The following is a 22,076-nucleotide window of genomic DNA, read 5'->3' on the forward strand; positions in this document are numbered from 1 at the left end:
TTTCCATGCCAATAGCCAGATACCTCACATTTCAATCATAAACAATAACAAAAAGCAGAATTACATTTGTAGAAACTGCTTATTATAATGTTTTATCCAAGAGAACTGAAATCCAGATTTTGTGTTCAAACTATATTATGCAGTTTATTTTGTACATTTTCCCATAAGATCAAACTTCTTACTTGACATAATATTTGTTTAGCAGAAAGGATGCTTATGATATTGTAGGCATGTCTGGTATAGGAAATAAGTTTGTTATATTTAATGGATATATTCAGTTTTAGAGTGTCTTTTCCTGATCCTATGAAAAGAATTTATCTGTGGTTTGAACAAAATAATGTAGCACTTTGGGGCAAAGATGCAAAATAGTAGCCCTGCACTTGAGGCCAAGATACAGAAAATCTCCACAACCACTGTAGCCTTGCCCTTGGTGCTTTGGTAGACAGGAAGGAAGGTGATCCAGACACTGCAGACCACCAGCATGCTGAATGTCAGGCACTTGGCTTCATTGAATGTGTCAGGCAGATTTCTGGCCAGGAAAGCTACAGTGAAGCTTGCCAGGGAAAGGGAGCCCAAATATCCCAGGACACAGTAGAAGGCAATAACTGAACCTTTGTTGCAGATAATCAAAATATGGCCATGTTCAGTGTGTAGGTCAGCATCAACAAATGGAGGAGAAGTTGCCAGCCAGATTCCACAGAGAATCAGTTGGATCATAGTACAGATGGGAATGACGAAGTTAGGTGCACCTGATGCCAGCAGCCATCTCTTTCTTCTATCTGGAACAGTGATCTTGAATGCTAGTACCACAGTAATTGTCTTAGCCAAGACAGAAGATGTTGCCATGGTGAAGAAAATTGCAAATGTTGTCTGCTGCAAGACACAGGTGACCATATGGGGATGGCCAATATAGAGCAAGGGACAGAGAAAACAAAATATGAGGGAAATGAGTAGTACATAGCTGAGAACTTGGTTATTGGCCTTGACTATGGGAGTGTCTTGATGCTTCAAGAAGATAGCGAGTACAACAGCTGTTAGAGAAGAGAAACACAGAGCCAAGCCAGCCAGAGACATTCCCAGGGGATCCTCAAAAGCCAGAAATGTGACAACCTTTTTGAGGCAGTGAGTTCGTTTTGTGTTGGCATACTGGTCATCTGGACACTTCACACAACGATCCATGTCTAGTATAGGAAGGGCAGCATTTCTAGAATTAATTTTTCCCTAATATTTATGATACATGGGAGCTACAGTAATGTTTTAGGAACTCATATTTAAATTTTATTTACTTTTTGTGGCATATGAAAATTAAATATGTTTGATGAACAGGATTTAATTCTTACTTCCTTTGCCTTTCATCATAATGAGAAAATTTCGGTTATATTTATCTTACCCCAAAACTTGTTAGTATTTTTCAAAACAATGATGTACTTCTACACGATGTTCAGGTAGCCACAAAAACCTACCTTGGATTGGGTAATTCATGGAAACACAGTAGTTAATCATAGTTTTGCACAGAATGCCAAACAGTTACTGAGAATGAACTATTTCATTGCATATTATGATCTGTCTAACAGCAGCAAATAGGTCGCACATAAAAATGTCCTCATGTATCTCCTTTGTCATAGAAACCTTACTCAATCCATATCATGGAAGGAACCTGTTCTACCACATTATTAAACCAGTATAATTCCTAACAATGTTCAAAATATTTGCTAATGCATATTAGTAAAGTAGTCTCTCTTCTTCAAGGAAACTTGTCTTTGAGACAGAGACCACTAGAAAAAAATTACCACCAATGAAAATTTAGAGTTGTGGAGCTCAGGCTAATGGATACATTTATAACAATACTCCCTCAACTGTATATTGGGAGAAGTTGCAGAAAAGGGGGATGAAAATATTGTAAGAGCTAAGGGATCAGGCAGATGATGTGAGTAGATGTCTCAGAGAAATGTCATAAGCTACAGCCATAAAGTCTCACCAGCTATCAGAACTCCACCCTACATGGAAAACTGCAGACACCTAAGGAATATTGGGAGAAATTGTTTTTCCCAGAGTATGGCACACCAACTGATTATCTTTGAATAACAAAATGGCCCATCTTAAAATATAAAAGTAATAGTGTGAAGACTGAACAGTTTGTATGTAGAAGTATATATGTATATACATAAAATATATGTACATGCCAACAGTTAATGAAAAAATGTGGCCATGTATTTGAAAGAGAGCAAGAAGGGATATGTGGGAAGATTTGGAGGAATGGTTTCAAAAGGACGAATGATGTAATGGTATTATAATCTAAAAATAAGAAAAAAGAAAGGAAGCAAAATTAACAGCCAGCACCGATAATGCCTAGGAAAGCAGAGACAACATGAGCAAATTATCATCCAAATTCTCTACATGTAAAAACATCACGTCAATTTTTATGTTTCACTGTTTGATCTTTGTTTTGGCACATTATCTGCAAATTTTACTAATTTCTATAAGATTTGATTGTTCAATGCTCCCAAGATTGCAATATTTACTGTTAAAACATCAGAAATCAATCCCATACCTCAAGGGTATAATTACAAAAGATTGTAAGGATGAGTCTGAGAACTTCCTTCCATTTGTATCTTTGTAATTTATACCACAGTGTATTCACTTTTCTTTCAATGGAATTGACCCAACAGACCAAACTGAAAAGTGATGATGATGATGCCATTCCAGGATTGAGTCTATCCATCAGAAAGTTTACATTCCATTTTAGTTATTCAGTCCTCTCTGATTTTGCTAAGCAAAATCATCTAAACTGGTGAGTAGAAGTATTCAAATGCTTCAATTTTTAATATTTATTTAAAATTAGGTATAAACATTGCATTTTTTATTTTTATTAAAAATATATTCTTTTCTGATACAATACACCCTGACCACAGCTTCTCTTTCCTCCAATTCTCCCATGCTTTTTTAAGTAGGAGCAAGGGAAATTTAATAAAATTGAGTGTGGTATCTTTGTGTTTAACTGGCACAAAAGTAAATAAATTTGACTTTTGATTTTATATATATGTGATGGTACCATTTGAATCAATATAATTTTTGTGTATTATCCTATTAAAGTGGTTTATTTTCTCACATTAGTCACTATGTTTCATAATCAAATACACTTATAGTTTTAGTATGATTTTTAAAAAATCTGTACTTTTTCTTCACAATCTAATGTTCAAATCATATACAATTATGTTTACCTGTTTGTCAGGATCTAAATGAAAATGCTAGTTAATTTTTTAGCTATTTCTTCTCACTACAACAGTAATTAATTCCATCTTTCAGTACCTGATATACTATGAAAATATAGTTTTCAAAGTTTCTGTACATCAATGTAGATTCCACTACTTACTTATTTAAAAAAACTCTCTGTGAATTACTTGTTGTGAACATTATAATAAAATATTTAATACAGAGTTCAATATGATTGAATATAAACTAAGCTGTAAAATAGAGTAGGCCTTGATATACAAACTACCAATGATAGAATTGATCTACTATAGCACACAGTACAAAAATGAACATTTCTACAACAACCCTGAACATTCACTCCTTATTAGAAACTTGAGGTTACTGGGAATAAAAGGATGCATAGCACATAAGGTTTAAATAAACTGAAAAAAAGATATGACTATTAAAAATTCTGAATATTAGGGTGATGATAAGTTGGAGTGGTAATCTTTATTACTGTAAAGTCATATCCAGGAAAAAATATGTTCATGGGGTCGAGTGATCAGATAAAATGTAGTTAAAAAGACACAGAGTGTAGTATTTCAAATAGCAATATTATTTATGGTTTCAACTTCATAAAAAAATTATCTTTTCCTTTTCCTCAAAGGACTCTTTCTGAACTATATAAATATGAGAGAAAATAAACAACCTGCTGATTATTTTGGTAAATCATATCCTTACTTGTCATGTTGGAAATTTCATTTTCTGGGCAGGGGTTACAATCAAAACAGCAGACAGCTTTTCCCTCCTGAGGGGATTTTCTGTGTCCAGGACTGCAGGGCCTACTGCATATGGAGGGTGGAGTCTGAGGAAAACCAGATACATTTTAGACACAAAGGGTTTAATAAAAGTTGCAAAAGCTACCGTGATTCAAAGGAGCCACTGAAAATTCTATTAAACTCATGTATCACTGTGGACCAGTGGCTGTGGAGCCTCGAGTGGACTGAACTAGGCCCTCTGGATACGGGAGACAGTTATTTAACTTGAACTGTTTGTGGGACATCCATGCCGGGGGATCAGGATCCATCCCTTGTGCATGGGCAGGCTTTTGGTAGCCTGGTGCCTGCGGTGTGGCACCCTGGGCAGCCCTGGTGCACCAGGGAGAGGCTTGAACCTGCCTTGGCTTGTTGTGCTGGGCTCTGCTGACTCGCCATGGGAGACTTTGATTTGGAGGATGTAGGGATGGGGGTGGCTTGGCAGGGAAGGCTGGGCGGTGAGAGTAGGGAAGAGGTGGGATGTGTTGGTGGTATGTAGAGTAGTAGAAAATTTCTTTAAATAAATAAATAAATAAATAAATAAATAAATAAATAAATAAATAAAAAAAAATAAAAAAAACCTGCTACTCCTTCGATACATCAAAACACATGTGTATTTGTCCATTTATAAGGACAGAGCTCTCCTGTCCCAATCGCCTTCCTAATTTCCCATTTCTCCTATGCCATTACTATAGGTCTGCAGCACATGAAATTTGCGAAGGATTTCCAATCCACAGGAAGCTATTAATAATAACAAAAATTTCATTATAAAAAACCTCATGAGTCATAAAGTAAAATTTCATTGTCTTTAATATTAATATAATAAATTTATGGTGATCTATAAATTGTAGCACAAAACATAAAAGGAAAAAGGAGGAGAACAGAGGAAAGAGAGAGAGAGAGAAAGACAGACAGAGAGAGAAATATAGAAGAGTGTATGTGAGTCACTAAATGAGTAATTGTTAAAATGTGTTACTTCAATGATGAAACATGCTGTTTTAGAGTATTTGTGCTACATGTAAATCATTTGAGTTAAGACCAAATTACCTGTCTAAAATTGGTGGCCCACTCTGTCATTTCATCAGATATGTACAATTGTGGATCATTTGGAGAATATCCAGAAAACTTTCCTATTTTCACTTTAAATCCACAGGATTGATGAAAATCTGTGATATAGAAAATGTCATATTCTGTAGCCTGTTTGGCCTCCTGGTTCATGGTCACTAGGTCTCCAGCAGGATTTACAAATTGTATGTTCTTCAGTAAAGAAAACATCTAAAACACATTTGTCATTTTAGTTTCAACTATGCCTACACAGTAGGACAGAAAATATAAGTATATAATGCCAGTAATTTTCATTAGCCTCCTCTAAAAAATAACTGTATAAAGTACTCATTAGTAAATAAAAGAAATTATATGTAGAAATAAACTTTTGCTACATTTTAAAGTTAAAATTTTATGACTGGAATTGATACTCTAAAACACCCCACCTAAATTATATGCTTATAGAGTAGAGACACATTCTATATTTCTTCCTGGCAACATTGTTATTTGATTATGACCCTGGAAATTGCTTTCCTTAATAGATCTAAAAGTGGTAGCACTACTATTATCATCTGGAATCTTTGTTTTAAAATGATAAGCAACTTTTTGATCACATAAAAGAAAAATCATTTTCTTGTTGTCATTTAAAAATTCCATGAAAAATGTTGTTCCTTCAAATGTTAAAAAAATAAGATATAGTGTGTGTTTGCAATATTCTGAAAAATTTCTTCATTTAGATTTTAAAATGCTGACTTGTGTGCCAGTGTCAGCTCTGTCATAATTTATGACACTAACATGATCTTCATCGCATGCAGTGAAAGAGTCCAGAAATATATGCACCTGAGAGAAAGGTTTGTAATTTGCATGGATTTAGAAAACTACAGTTCCCCTTAAGAATGTCATCTCTATGACATACAGGCGTTTTCCCCTTAAGAATGTCATCTCTATGACATACAGGCCATTCAATCAAGGAGTAATTACCTGCCAGGCGTCAAATTCCAGCACTTTCCCATGATTCTCTGACCATGTGTCTACTTGTCCCAGAAGCATCTCATGGAGTGAGTGGGCCACAGCATACACAGCATTGTATAAATTATAACTTGAATCACTCATGGACATTCCAAACTGATGTCTAAATAACCACTTCAATAAAGTTGTGGCAGAACAATCCTTCAGTTTCTTACAATTAGATGATGACAAAGAACACTTAAAATAAATCCACCAATGCTTAGCAAATGAAATTTCCTTACTGTAATTTGAAGGGTGCACTGTCTGCATAAATTGTTTAAAATCAGACATCTCAGAATTCTGATTTGAAAAAATGAGAGTACCATGGATGGAGTCAAGCAAGAAATCTCCTGTAACAGTGATCTTGTCAAATTGTGATATACTGACCCAGATTCTATTAATTTTTAAAATTTTCCATACTATAAAGTGTATTTGTAGATCAGAGTCTTTGTCTCCATAAACTATCACAACTTTTGCTGATGACATCATAATCTGCCTATTATACTGGTTAGCTTTTTTAAAGTATGAAATGTTGTCATTTGTGATAAAACTCACAAATGCTAAACAGACAATGTTCCTTTGCATCTCCTCTCTCAATTCAGAAAGAAATTGAATTCCACGGTCTTCATTTGAAATGATCACTCCTACCCAGTTCCATCTGAAGTGAACCAGTAGGGACACCATGGCTAGTGGCAGAGATGTGTCCTTGGGAGACATCTGGTAGAGATGAGGAAAATGTTCATGGGCATTCAGGAGAGGTTGAAAATCGCCATAGTACAGCTGAAGGACATAGAACATAAGCACAGTATGAGTAACATAGAAGGACTAATGATTGGTCTAAGACCTAAGTGTAGAAAAAAATACTAGGGGTGTTAGAAAGTGTGAATTCTTCACCTCATTATTAAAATTATATCCAATTTATTGTGGCTGTTCCAAAACTACAAGTAAACTATCTTTTCTGGTAAAATGTTTCACCTTTTGCTGCCCTTCATGCCTATTTTTGAATTAAGTTGTTATGTTTCCTTCAAAAATACCTGAACATTTATCCTTGATGGGACAGAATAGAGAAAAACCAAGTCTCTACCTCTTAATCTTTATAATTCTCAGAAAATCAACTTTAAGGAGACAGTATTTCATTAAATTATCCCACTCTGACTTACCTCTGGAGTTCTGCACATGTACAGGAATGGTCCAAGTGTTGCAGGAACTTCCCACATGGGTCCTGTAAATACGATTAAATATTTTCTCTGATTTTTACAGTAGTAGTTAGGAAAATTTTCACTTCTTTTTGCAGTAGAACCAGATTTCCTCTTGTCAGCAAACAGATTACATTTGATGTCAACTAGCAGAGAAATGTTTGGTAAAATATGAGGGTTCCTATTGATTTCTTCCATGGCAAAATAAAGAGAGAAAATCAGGTGGATGTTCTTAGGTGTCAACCTGAAAACAGAGCACAGTATTCATGAGAGATTAGGTTCCAAACATGACAATTTTATATTACACTCAATGTGAGAATAGCACTGAATTATTTTGACCCACTGTTATGGTGACACAAGTCCTCTTTATTTAATGTTTGAGATGTGAGGCCTGTGGGAGAATATTACGATTCAAAATGGTTTTTCTTTGTGGAGAGTGGATTCCATAACAATGAGATTGCCTTTTTTACTTTGCAGTTTCCTACAATTCTATCCTATTAACTGCAAACTTTGTAAAATGTATGCATGCCCCTCAGACACTAGAAAAGATTGTACTGGCTAATGTTGAATCTACTCATACCTTCATTGTATACTTCTAACATTTAACATATGTCAAAAATAAATTTATATTATCTGCTACCTAGAATGCTATACTTTTATACAGAAGCAGATTTGGACAATGTTATGATGTTGCTTAAGTTATGAAGACTAGGTAGTTAAACCTGCCTGTGTCAAAAGCTTTGAAAATCCTGAGGGATTCATAGATAATTAAAATAGCATAATACTTCTTATCCTCCCTCTTTCCTTTCACATACTTTCTTGCTTTCATATTGTATTTGATGATGTTCAATGTTTAGTGATATAAAGTTGGCTATTATTATACCTGCTTCCAGTGAGGAATGAGCTCCCTTCTCTTCATATGGACCCTCATGCTGTACTGATGCCTTTCAACGTATATTCTTTGCTTTGTAATACAGAACTAAACCTGGATTCAAGTTGGTGTGGTTGAGATTTGTCCTGATATGTCCTGTGTAATAGATTTACTTCAGTATCTCTTTCATTTAAGATGATTTGATTGGCTGTATCTGTTTTAATATAGTTTTATAGAGTTTGATCTTATTTAACAATAACATCTTATTTCAGTATCTCTTTCATTTAAGATGATTTGATTGGCTGTATCTGTTTTAATATAGTTTTATAGAGTTTGATCTTATTTAACAATAACATCTTATTTAAGTGTGTTGTTTATGTGTCTTTTAGGTATTGCTTTATGTTGAGAGCTGCTGGTAGCAATGACTTTACTTGGGGCCCAAGAATATAGAGTAGATGGCAATGGATAGGTGAGATGTCAACCCACCAGATAAATAATTCTCTGATGGAGGAACTTTTACATATAAGCCTTATGGGGCCACAGACTCTGGACATGGTTGCTTCCATTTGAAATTTCACATGTGTATAAACAGCTATGGTGTCTCCTTAATACCTGAACTGTAATGTGTAATTTCATCTGATGAGTACATGTAATCTCATGATTACATCTCAAACTCATGGGCACATATATCTGAGAATGATCAGGAAGAGGACTCCTCATTAAGCTCTATAATATTAGTATATGGAAGATATACTAGGATATGCTTAATAACTACATCCATTATTCCACGAGGACTCTAAGGCACTAGGGCCTGTTTTTTAATCACTAGTTCAGACTGGCATAAAGAAAACAGCAACTTCTCGGTTCTAAGACAAGCCGTATACTATTGGCTGATTTGGGGACTCAGAACAAATTCAAACTAGGCTGAATGTCTCTGTAACCATATCATAAGTCAAAACTTTACAGATATGCACAAGGACAGAGTTGGAAATGTCTACCTAAGGTTATTAATTGCAAAGCAACCCAATATACTATGCCAGTTTCTCTAGCAAGGCCTGGCTGGTAACAGAGACCAGTGGCCACTCCCTACTAAATTCTTTTGCAATTAACACTTTGTACAAAGTTCTAACCTCCATTTAGGATATAAAACTCAAGCATCAGTTAACTAATTGTTTATTATTTAGGTCCCAAATAACAATTAATCAAATAACCAAGTCCAGAGAGAAACAGATTTATGTGGGAAAATTTTTACAATTAGCCAAGGCTACAGAAGATGGTCTGGCCTCACAACCTTGAATAAAGGGGTACAAGTTCCCTTCCTTATGATCTGAGCCTACAAACAGGATAAAAAATATATTTCTAGGTTTAGGAATCTTTCAATGCCACCATGCCCCACCTATGCATTGCCTTGGTAAATGGCTCTGCTCCTTATCATTTTCTCAAGGAATGTGCTATGACCTTTAGATGCAGCTTTTGTAACTTTTCTTTTGATTGCAAAAACCCTCCTGTTAAATGTGTATGTAGCTGTGTAGGACAATGGAAGCAAGAAAATTGGAACTTGAGAGAAAACTGAAGCTATAGAGAAATAAAGAGCATGACCTTCACATCCTGTATGTGAGTGTGATTCCCTTAGATAGAAACTTATTCCTAAAGACCCTTAAAAAAGAAAGATTCCTAAAATCCCACTATTCTGAAGGCATTCTATTTACAATCCTAGAGCAATGCTAGGAGTTCACCTCCCATACAGTATCAGCCTCATCCATATTTTCCATATTGCTTTGTGACTAAATACATATTTATATCACTAGACATAACTTGTGGTTGTGAATCTGCTATGGAATTGATTGAAACATTTACATATCTCATAATTTTTTAATGGTCATATTTGAATTAGTTTTTTTGGCAGGGTCTTATTCTTTTATTTCTTACAATTATCTCTTTCCCTGAAAGACCTGAAGTTATGCCATATTGTTTAGACCCTTGCCATTCTATACTGGAGATGGATATGCATTGTTTAAATTGAATTCTTCCATTCATTCAATGTAATTACTCTTCTGTGAAATGTTAGTATGTCATATGATATAGACTAGACCATAATATACAATTTAGATATTTTTGAACTTGAAAGGAGACTTTAATCTTGATAGAGAATACAGAAATACCCAGGATAGCTAAAAGAATACTAAATAATGAACTAATTACTGTTAATGTCACTATGGCCTCACAATGTACTACATAGCTGTAGTAATAAAAACAGAATTAACTTGTCACAAAATCAGATATGTTGATAAATAGAAAGTTTTGGAGCTTCAGACTAAGTCCACATACCTATGGACATCTACTTTATGAGAATGAAGCCAGCAATATATAGTGGAAATGCTAAGCACCTTTAACAATTGGTGCTGTCTAAACTGAATAGTTACATGGAAAAGAACACATATTTATCCATATCTATCACTCAGCAAAAAAACTCAACTCTGGGTGGATCAAAGACCTCCTTGTAAGACCAGATATGGTGGATCTTTTAAAAGAAAAAATTTGGAAACAGTCTTGGACTCATGGTTTCAGTAAAGATTTTTTTTATGAACAGAACACTGATAGGAAATGTACCAAAATAACAATAAGTAAATGAGACCTCATGAAACCAAAAAGCTTTTGTATAGTAAAGAACACCATCATTGAGACATAGTTGCAGGCTGGAAAATGGGAAAAGATCCTTATTCATCAGGGTACAGTAAATCAAATGTACTTTGAAATTTTATCCAATTATATTCAGCATGAACAACATCAATCAAAAAAAATGATAGCTTATGGTACAAGAATGCACTCTAATGGGAAGACTCATCTAATGCTTATAGGATTGTAAACTTGCATTATGAGGATCAGTGCAGTGTTTCGTTTGGAAGATTGGTATAGATCTTCTTCAATATCCAGATATCTGACCTGTCTTAGTTTGGGCTTCTAATGCTGCAATGAAGTATCACAACCCAAAAGCAAGTTAAGGGGGAAAGAATATATTTGCCACACACTTATATATCTCTGTTCGTGATAAAAGTAAGTCAGGACAGGAACTCAAACAGAGCAAGAACCTGAGGAAAGGAGGTGTTGAAGAGGCCATGGAAGAGTGGTGCTTACTGGATTTCTTTCCATGGTGTGTTTAGCCTGCTTTCTTATAGATCCCAAGACCACAAGTCTAGGGATGGCACAACCCACAATGGGCTGAGCCTTCCCCTATCAATCACTAATTAAGAAAATGTCCCACAGACCTGCCCACAGCCAATATCATGAAGATGCTATCTTAACTGAGCGTGCCTCTTCTCGGATGACTTTAGCTTGTGTCTAATTGACATAAATCTTCAGCATAACACTCTGGGTCATATATCCAAAGGACTCTACATCCTACTATAGAGACATTTCCTTGCTCAAGTTCATTATATTCCAATCAAAAATTATATAAGCTTCCTAAACGTATGAATTTATGAAGGCAATCTAAATGGAATTGAGAAATAACTATCAAGACCAAACCCAACTATACAGATAGTTCTTGTCACCAAAGGAAGCTTCCAGCACAATGAATAGATTATATTTTTCAATAGCTAGCGAAAGAGGCACCACAGTGATGCCCCCAAAAGCACAGGCTCCTCTGCTGTGGATATTGCTCTGTATGCTGTGAATGTGTTGCTCAGATTGGTTGATAAATAAAATGTAGTTTGGCCAAGAGCCACGCAGAAAGTATTGGCAGGATAAGCAAACAAAGAGAATTGTGGGAAGGCTGTGTCAGGAGACCAAAGCCCACCATCCATGCAGCAACATGTAATGGCACACAAGTAAAGCCACAGAAAACATGGCAACATATAGATTAACAGAAATGGGCTAAGTATAATTTTAAAAGCTAGGCAGTGGTAGGCCTGAGCTAATAGCTGAGCAGTTTTAATTAATATAAGCTTCTGAGTGATTATTTTGTGCGTGGTTGTGGGATCTGTGGGGCTGGTACTTCAGGTACAATCCTCTCTATAAAGTGAGGATAAGGCCCTATGTCTGAAGATGACACCTACATAGCTGAGCGATGATGAAGAAATCAAGCTGGTGCCTACATAGAGCGTTTATGCCTGCTAACTACTGCTCAGAGTACTCAAAGTTCTCTGAAAAAACAAGCAAGGTAAGCACAAACCTAACATATACAATGGTGACTGCCTGCAAGATGTGCTAGTGAAACAGTGGCATGAAGCTGGTGGCAGTAACCAAATAATAAATGATTTGGTTTAAAGTCCATTCCAAGAGATTGAATACATGTTTGACTCCACACTGCCAGCAAAGAACATGACAATAAATAGGCCCAGGACCTAGGGGAATAACAAAGACTACTGCTTTAATAAAGGAACAAAGCCATAAAATTACTCCTAAAACCATTCTCTATATTCATAGTTCTGTTCCTTGCTTAGATATCATCAGAAAAATTTCTTTCTCCAGTATATTTAGACAAATATTGAGACTATAGCTGGTCAATGTGCAGACAGTGAGAGACCTTGCACCATTTTTAAATGTGGTGTCTCCATCAAATGCACCACCATTCCACACATGGTTCAAAGGAACTCCATGGCAGAAGAGGTGGAAAGATTTGTAAGATCGAGAGTGAATAGAGGGAACAAAAGAAATAAGGGCTTCTATGCACAGGACTGGTGCACATATGAACTCACAGAGGCTGAGGCAGTATACACAGGACTGCACACATCTGTGCCAGAGGGAGTCTGTTTGCTCAGTGGAGAAGTGGACAAAAGCTCCTATCCTAAACTCAGGAGATATCTCCTATCAATATCTATTGCAAACAAAATTTAGTTCCCTCCAACAGAGCTTCACTATAGACAACTACCACCATTTAGGGCAAGCCTGGTGCTCAGCAGTAGGTGGCCAAACCAATATATACTCAGTGGTATTTGAAGGTTCATTATATCATAATATTTTTCAAGTCTTTAAAAGTTATTTTAAGCCCACATTTGTGTTTTTGTGGTATTCCTGTGCATAAGAATGTGTGTGTCTCATTATCTATATGTGTATCTCATTCTTTTTATTTCTTCTGTTTGTTTGTGTTGTCCTATTCTGATTTGTTTGTTTTTGTTTTATCATATTTTCTAACTATTAATTAGAAGATTCTTTGTTTTCCTATCTGAGTACAAATGGGAAGGGAGGTGCAGGGATTCTCAGAGGAACGGGGGAGTGAAAACTGTAATCAAATATAATGTGTGAAAAATAAATTTTCAATAAAAATGCAAGGGATATGTTTTATGTGTGATAATGTAGATGACCCTGGGAAAATATTATATTTGATATTAAAAGCATAAAAGAGCGAAAAGCAGATTATCTCATTCATATGAAAAGTCCAAATGGAGCTATATGGGATAGAACATAGATTTAAGAATAGACAGGAATGAGGGGATAAAAGATGAGAGCTGGAAGATACATTATCATGATTTCTAGTGAAATGTTCTGAATATTTTGAACTTAACCTTTGTGATGGATACACACAGTTGTTTATGTTAATATTCATTGTTTTAAACAAGTGGACCATAAAATATAACTTAACAGAAACCAAAAAAATTAGCTGTTTTAGGGTTTTTTTCCCTTTGATATGTTGAAAGTTTTCTACATAAAATCTTTAATGGTTTACTGCTTTACATTTCAAAAAGTATCCATTATTACTTTATGCCATCATCAATGATGCCACATTTTCTCATGTCCTTGGGAAGCTTCTACTCATCAGTCATGGTTATTGTTTTTAATCTGTGAAAATCTGGAATTTATCAGATGAGGTTAATCTCTGGGATGCAGCACATTATCTTCTGCTTCCATCTTTGAAAGTGAGGTGACATTGTGAACTTTCAAATTAGAAGGCTCTATTTAGTCACAAGCCTCTTATCATTCTATGTAAAATCACTCTATTTAGAAAGGAGAAAGAAACTTACTCCAAAGTTTTCTCAACAAAGAAGAAGATGACTAGAAACTAAATTAATATTGGCAATTGATAGATACTGAAAGATGGAGAGCCAATTTTTACTTATTTTTAACTTAGCACTTTGTTGATTTAACCATTGTCCAGTGGAAGGGAATATATTCAGGAGCATATGGATGGTACAAATTGGCCTTGAAGCATTAAAAAAAGATGAAACAAAGAAGCGTGACTGGGAGAGGGCCATGAATCTGGGGAAGTTGTTGGTAGTATGTGAATATTATAATGCATTCCATGAAATCTTCAAATGAGTAATAAAATTTTAAATAGACAATACATGTTGGTGTAGTTATGTGAGAAAATAAGTGAATCCTTCCTGCATTGTTCAGGTTGGCTCACAGTATGGAGATTAGACTCTATCCAAATAGAGATTGAATGATTACTTTGGTACACTCTTATCACTCTACATCCATATGGGAAACATTCATGACTAGAATATTTTCAACATGGTTTGGACAAATAGTAGAAAATTATAGACAAAATTGGGAACCCAATTCCAATGGAGGGCAAACATATCAATAACTTTATTTCCAGTTTATTGCACTACATATCAACAATGCAGACATGAAGATCAACAATCTATAGTACAAGCATTTGAGTATCCCTTACATGTAATCTACAACATTTTGGAAATGTAGAGAGTAATTACATATATAAAGCTTACTTTTTTTTCATCTATCAATTAAATTCCAACTTATGGAGAATAATGAATGCCACAAGAAGATTCCTTTTCTCAGCCACAGAGAAATTCTGACTATGTATGTCAAGAGAGGAGTTGGAATAACTGAAATTTTGTTTGTGAAATGACAAACCTAAGTGCTCATTCAACTCAGAAATGTAAAATGAGCAGGAACTGCATAAATAAACAGTCCTTCTGACAAATTCCATCTAATGATATATAGGAAGATTCAGAGCATTTGCAGAATAAAAGAACATACTATTTGTTTTTAAGTTAAAATGAATACATATACAGTAAGTTTATATTAAATTATATTGTGTTTCCCTTAACATTCATGTTTCAGTTGCTTTAGCCATGCTATACAAAAATAACTAAACAATAACCTTAAAGAATTTACTAGTAGTTATATAGGCAGAATGTCTTTTCATAATGCCCGTACTTATTTTTACACAAGAGTCTCATTTAACATAATGAATATGTGTTTAGTTTTGTTGAATCTCATTCATCATGGCCATGATTCAGGATGTCATAATTTATTCACAATGATCTGATATTATTTCTTTATTTAATTAGATAAAACACTATTTTGGTTGCATTAATAATCCAGTTTATTTCTCTATAAATTCATTTGCTTTATCAATTGTCATATCATGTTTGTAATAATGCTAGAATCATCCAAATATTGCTTAGGAAACAATACCGAATACCCATGAAACAAAAACTGCTCTTTAGTTACAATACAGGAAGAGAAACATATACTAATTTGGAAACATGTTTGCTATGTAATAAAAAAGGCTTAGTAGGAATTTAGACACAATCCCAGTCTGTAATGAACTAACATACATGCATATGAAGAAAATTCAGGAAATGATCAGGACTGTGTTTTATCAAATGAAGTATTTATGCCTCCATGAGACAGTTCTATACTAATTGATTATTTGTATTGGAAAAATGCAAAGAAAGGAGTCTAGGTAGGAAACATTTGCCTTGCCATTTCCTTTATTACTCAAAAATTATGAGAAATCAAAGCATTTCTCTGGACTTCTCTCACCTTGTATCATGTAAATATGTAAGTATAGATATAAAAAGATCCTGTGATTACAAGCCAGAGTTTTAGACATAAAATTCCTCATAATCTTAAAATAGGAGATCACATCACTGAGGCATATTGATTGATTAGCTGATGAAATTTGAAAGTGAATGAAATGAATTAAAAATATCCTTTCCTTAAATTTCAGGGCACAGCTTGCCTGCAGTTTGTAGCTAATCATAGACTTAGGGGAGACATGACATATGTATTGGTGAAAGTTTTTTGTTCAAGTTCTACTCAAACACCCCTTCATTCTTTCTCATTTATCTGATCGTTTGGATGTCTGTGTCACCTCCATATTCCTTATTACCATGAATATTAATTTTATAGCTATTATATGATCACTTGTGCTTTGTTCCACACTCTCCTTCAAACCTAAGAATATTTTTGATAAACAGATGCGTATTCAAAACGTAGGATATTGTTTCACTTCTACTGCAGTTTTTCATTTCTTCTGAGATTTCTCTTATATAAGAGTCATAAACTTTCACCTCTGTTTTGAATGTCCCATTGAGATATGGTATTTAAAACTGAATATAACCTTTGTCTAAAACTGAAAACTTCACTGTGATGATTCTATGTGTTCTTACCCAAATTTAGAATGTTATTTTTGACAATTCCCTATCAAACTCTGAGACATTGTAAAAATTGCCTCAGCTGAAATCTCATCCAGTAACCTCAATGATATGGGAAAATTGTGGTCAAACATATAAATCAAAGATTCTGTACAGCATTCATCCTTACAATAAACAAATTTAGTTTATATAATTAGGGAAAGAAGAGAAAGGGATTTAAAAGTGTAATAAATGTAATAAATGAAAGTATATACAAGAAAAATGAGACATGACAATGGCCTTCAGCCTGGGGCAATTTGGATGAATTTGATACCTTAGTACTCCTCTCTCGACTGTTAGAAGGTACCACAGGCAACACCTTTATTCTAACACATTAAAAAGGAAACAGGAGGTCATTGCTTGCAGGAGCAACCTCTGTTCTAACAAATGGATAAACTGTCTACTGAGGTATTCTAATTGGATACTTCATGTGTTCCTAATCTAGAACTTTGAAAAAAGTTCTGAAATTGTTTATTCCACAAAAAATGTAGCTGTGCACATGAAACTGAATGTAAAGATAAGGATGGTATAAAATTCTCATAGTGAACAGACACTGTTCAATTTTACACGGTTGTTTTCCTCACCTGACTTCAGCTGTGGAATCAAAGCATACAACAGTTGTGAAATTATGACAGATAGATTATTTGAACAAAAATCTCAGTACCTTTTTAATATGTCTAACTAAAAGTCTGGGCAGATATACCAAGGCCCTCTATGTGGGAATTGGGCATTCTATGCTGATGAGCAAAAAATCATTAGCAGAGAAAAGAAAGACTACTTTATTGTAGCCTCTATGAAATAAATTAAAAGCAGTGCTTAGTACTGTTTGTTAGGGACATCACATGACAGCAGTTGGGAATTGTCATATTTAAGGATGGTCTTTAGAAGCAAAGTTGATATCATGGATCATTCATTCAGAGTCCAGACTGGAATCTGTGACCTGAAAAATACAAACAAGCTAAATCCTATCCATCATAAATAAGAAAATAAACATGAAATATATTTGGGTAATGTCCTAAAGGTAGGAGGAAAACACAGAAAGAAGACACACAGAATTATGTTCTACCTCTCAGCAGTGCTATAATGCATCATATACCATGATAAACAAGGTTTTAAAAATGAAAGAGGTACTTACTGCTTATCTAGATTTCCACTGAAATATTCATTTTTCATGTTTCTATGATCTGTATAAATGGAAAAGAAACAGTCTTTTTCTTTATCTCTGTCTGGGTTTTTCTTGTTTTTCATTCTCAAAAAGCACACAGGGTCAGTCAAACTGCAGAGAAGTAAGGGAGGCTTCAGGACCAGGAAGACAAAGATCAAAGACAACATCTTTGTAATGTAGCTGAGATGAGAGCCTGAGCAAAGTGCAGCATGAAGAGTCAGGAAGAAACTCACATATCAATTATGCATGAACCCATTCATGTGTCTCTTTTTATTATTAAAGTCAATGCTAAGGAATGCAATACATTTTAGGCATCTCAGTACTTTGTTTTCAATGTGCTGTTTGCCTCTGGAGATTTCATAATTAGTCACAGACCTGGGGCTCTGCATCTGAGTTTCTAAGTCAAGGAGATAATTAGGGGATACTAATTTTATTCCCCTCATTATCACTTATGATTACATACATGTCATTGGTCATGAAGGTTGCAGACAAAATTCCTCTTAGACAAATTTCCTAACAAGCTCTGGTTACCATTTGTAGTGGTTGACCTGCATCACCTCAGACATCTAAAATGAGTTTTGTGTCAAAAATAATTCTATGCAGACAGAGCTTATTAGAAACATACAGGAAATATGAGCTGTGATGTTTATGATAGGAAATAGTATCTTTACTGTCTGTTGCATGAGGATATTTTTTCCTACTTGAATGCTGTTTTGTCTGTCTGAGAATCTTCTGGGTGGCAAAGGACAATATCAATCAGACAATGCAGTAGCTTTCAGAATAAGAAAGAAGATACTCAAATGGCTGAGAAACAAAGAAAAGTTCCCCATCATTAGCAGTCATATCATTACAAATCCAGTCTACACTGAGATTTCATCTTACACCTGTCAAAATGGCAAAGATCCACAACACATGGCAGGAATGTGAAGTAAGAACACTCGTACATTGCAGATAGGAGTACAAAACCACAGAGTCACTATGAAAATCAGTGTGGCAGTTTGTCTAGAAGATGGCAATCAATCTACCTCAAGTTCTAGCTAAATCATGTTTGGGCATATATTCGAAGGCTGTGTCATCCTACCACTAAGACCTTTGCTCATTTATGTTTCTTGTTACTCCATTAATAATAGTCAGAATTTAAAAACCAACATACATTCTCCTAAACAGAAGAATACATAAAGAAACTGTGGAGCATTTCTATAATGGAATATTACTCAGCTGATAAAATAATGATACCATGAAATTTGCAGGAAAATGGGTGGAATGAGAAAAAAATTATACCAGGTGAGGCACTCTAGAATCAGAGAGATAAATATTGCATATATTTGCTTATATGTCTGTATTAGCTGAGAAGTCATTCATAACAAAACTACAATTGATGGAACCACAGAGAATATGTATAGGATGAAGGACTGGAGGAAATAGTTAGATCTCATTAGGGAAGTGATATTGAATGGACAGTTATTGATGGCTAAGGGTGAAGGGCTAGAATGGGATGATCAACTGAGGAAAGGAAGGGAAGAAGAAGCTATGCAAGAGAATATGGACAGAAATATCTAAAATCAAGGGCTTTTGGAGAGTAGTATAGAATCTTATTGCAGTTGAAACTTCCTTAAATATATATGTACATAATGGTATCTTATTTTATTTTATTTTTTTTTATTTTACAATACTATTCAGGTCTACATAATAGCCACAGATTCCCTTGTTCTGTCCCTTCCTCCCCCTTCCCCTTCCCCCCAGCCCACCCCACATTCCCACCTCCTCCAGATCAAGGTCTCCCCCGAGGACTGGGATCGACCTGATAGACTCAGTCCAGGCAGGTCCAGTGCCCTCCTCCCAGATTGAGCCAAGCGTCCCTGCATAAGTCCCAGGTGGAGTGCTGGGAGTCGAATTAGTGAGAAAGAGGAGGGTTTATATGAGCGAGAATTGTTGAAACCAAGGTTGGATAAAGCACAGGAACAACTAACCAAACGAATGGAAACACATGAACTATGAACCAAAGGCGGAGGGGCCCCCAACTGGATCAGGCCCTCTGAATAGGTGAGACAGTCAATTGGCTTGATCTGTTTGGGATGAATCTAGGTAGTGGTACTAGGTCCTGGGCTCGTTACATAATGGTATCTTAATGAAATTGTCAATATTATGGTATACAGTGTCCCAGCTGCTCATCTTTTTTTCACCAAATGAATTTTTTTAGTACCCAGATTGGGTTACATCTAATTGAGTTTTTGGCCAAAAGTGACCCACAGGGATCCAGAAAAATATATCCAGGATGTTACTAAGAGTAAAGATTTGCTCTCCACACACTGACAGCAAGGTTCCATTGCTGAAGAGGGCACCTACAGAACTCATTGAAGATGGAGACATCAAGCCAGTTGCTACATAATGCCTTTTCTCCCATATTCCAGTATATTTGCTATAGGAACTAATCTGTAAGCTCCCAAAAGCAAAATGTAGACAATTGGCCAGGTACAAACCTAATGCACATAATGCTGTACTTCCTGAAAGATAAGCTGGGGGAACGGTGACAAAAAGCTAGTAACAGCAGATAACTGATTCGAGTTAAGGCACACCCCACAAGAGAGAACTTACCCTACACTGCTTACATGCTCAAGACCCTGAGTCTAGATAACACAGAGACATAGGATAAAATTAAGTAATAGCGATCCATGAAAAGAAAAAATGTAGTGGTAAGATGATTCCTAAAGAATTCCTGCTATACTTAAAAATTACTGTCTCTTCCCTTGTCATCAGAGAAGGTTCCTTCTACAGCACATGGACACAACTATGGAGATCCACCACCAGACACTATAAAGAAGGTGAGAGATCTTGAAACAACCAGCACTAAGTAAAACTCTCCATTCAGAGCTCAGGGCTCCTCACAGGGGGAAGCAAAAAGAATGTGAGGGTCAGATTGATTGTACAACAAGAATACAAGCCCCTCTAAATCAACATGTCCAATGATCATTTTAACCCAAAAATTGAGATAACATTCACAAGACCTGCATGGATCAGAACCAGGTCCTTTGTATTTGTATTATGGCTCCCAGTTTAGTGTCTTTGTGTGAATCCTGAGTGGGTGAATGAATGGGTCTTGGATTCTTGTGCTTTCTCTTGAACTTTTTTCCTTCTCTTGATTTGTATTGTCCAATATAACACAAATCTTTTTTAAATTTTCTTATATTTATTTTAAAAATTTTTATTAAGAGATTTTCTATTCATTTTGCATATCAGCCACAGATTCCACTGTCATTCCTCTTCCCACCCTTGAATCTTCCCCACCAACCCACCTCCTCCAAGGGAAGTTCTAACATGGGGAGTGACAGGGCTGGTACATTCAGTTAAGGCAGGTCCAAGCCCCTCCACCCTGCACCAAGGCTGCACAGGGTCTTACTATAGGCACTAGTTTCCAAAAACCTGGGTCAGGCACTAGAGACAGGTCCTAGTCCCACTAACTGGGGGCCGCTAAACAGTTCAAGCTAAACAACTGTCTCACTTATCCAGAGGCCCTAGTCCAGTGCCATGGGGGCTCCATAGCTATTGGTCCACACTTCATGCATTTCCACCAGTTTGGTTAGTTGTCTCTGTACTTTTTCCAATCGGGATCTCATTATCTCTTACTCATAGCATCCCTCCTCTCTCTCGCCCATTGGACTCCTAGAATTCTGCTTGAGATTGGCTGGATCTTGCATCTGCTTCCATCAGTCACTGTATGATGGTTCTATGTCAGTTAGGGTATTCAGCCATCTGATCACCAGAGTAGGTCAACTCAGGCACCCTCTCAACCATTGCCAGTAGTCGATGGTAGAGTCATCTTTGTAGATTCCTGAGACCTCCCTAGAACTCTTCTTCCTGATTTTAGTGGGATCGCTTTGTGTTTCTGTGCATTTAATTTGATCATGGCTGTTGGCTTGTTGTAAATTGCCTTTGTTATGTTTAGGTATGTTCCCTGTATTCCTGATATCTCCAAGACTTTTATCAAGAAGGGGTGCTGGATTTTGTCAAAGGCATTTTAAGCAACTAGTGAGATGATCATGTGGTTTTTCTTCTTTCAGTTTTTTTATATGGTGTATTACATTGACAGATTTTCATATGCTGAAACACCCTTGCATCTCTGGGATAAAGCCTACTTGATCATGGTGGATATTTTTGATGTGTTCTTGGAGTCTGTTTGCCAATATTTTATTGAGTATTTTTGTATGAACATTCATGAGGGAGATTGGTCTGTATTTCTCTTTCTTTGTTGCATCTTTGTTTGGGTTGGGCAACAGAGTAACTGTAGCCTCATAAAATGAGTTTGGTAATGTTCCTTCTGTTTTTATTGTGTGGAACAATTTAAAGAGTATTGTTGGAGACTGCAACTGTTTCTTGAGCAGAACCCACTAGCACCCAATT

At 35.7% G+C, this 22,076-nt stretch overlaps 1 protein-coding gene across 1 annotated transcript; it reads right to left on the reverse strand.

Moving 5' to 3' along the window:
* Positions 1 to 261: 261 nt before the first annotated feature.
* LOC102918917 (vomeronasal type-2 receptor 116-like) lies at positions 262 to 17,845 on the reverse strand. Its single transcript, XM_006990774.4, has 6 exons — positions 17,649 to 17,845; positions 7,220 to 7,499; positions 6,033 to 6,839; positions 5,055 to 5,282; positions 3,934 to 4,057; positions 262 to 1,181 (listed from the first exon to the last, which is right to left on the reverse strand). The coding sequence occupies exons 1-6, from the start codon at positions 17,843 to 17,845 to the stop codon at positions 262 to 264; spliced, it is 2,556 nt and encodes an 851-aa protein (XP_006990836.3).
* Positions 17,846 to 22,076: the final 4,231 nt, after the last annotated feature.

This window comes from Peromyscus maniculatus, chromosome 1 (genome assembly GCF_049852395.1).
Source record: "Peromyscus maniculatus bairdii isolate BWxNUB_F1_BW_parent chromosome 1, HU_Pman_BW_mat_3.1, whole genome shotgun sequence".
In the NCBI taxonomy this organism is placed as follows: Eukaryota; Metazoa; Chordata; class Mammalia; order Rodentia; family Cricetidae; genus Peromyscus; species Peromyscus maniculatus.

Excerpts from the sequence above, each read along its gene's own strand:
- LOC102918917 (XM_006990774.4), bottom strand. The coding sequence starts at position 17,845 with ATGTTGTCTTTGATCTTTGTCTTCCTGGTCCTGAAGCCTCCCTTACTT. Across the intron at positions 6,840-7,219 it reads ACATGTGCAGAACTCCAGAG|CTGTACTATGGCGATTTTCA; the intron begins GTAAGTCAGAGT and ends TATGTCCTTCAG. Across the intron at positions 5,283-6,032 it reads TGGAATTTGACGCCTGGCAG|ATGTTTTCTTTACTGAAGAA; the intron begins GTAATTACTCCT and ends AATGTGTTTTAG.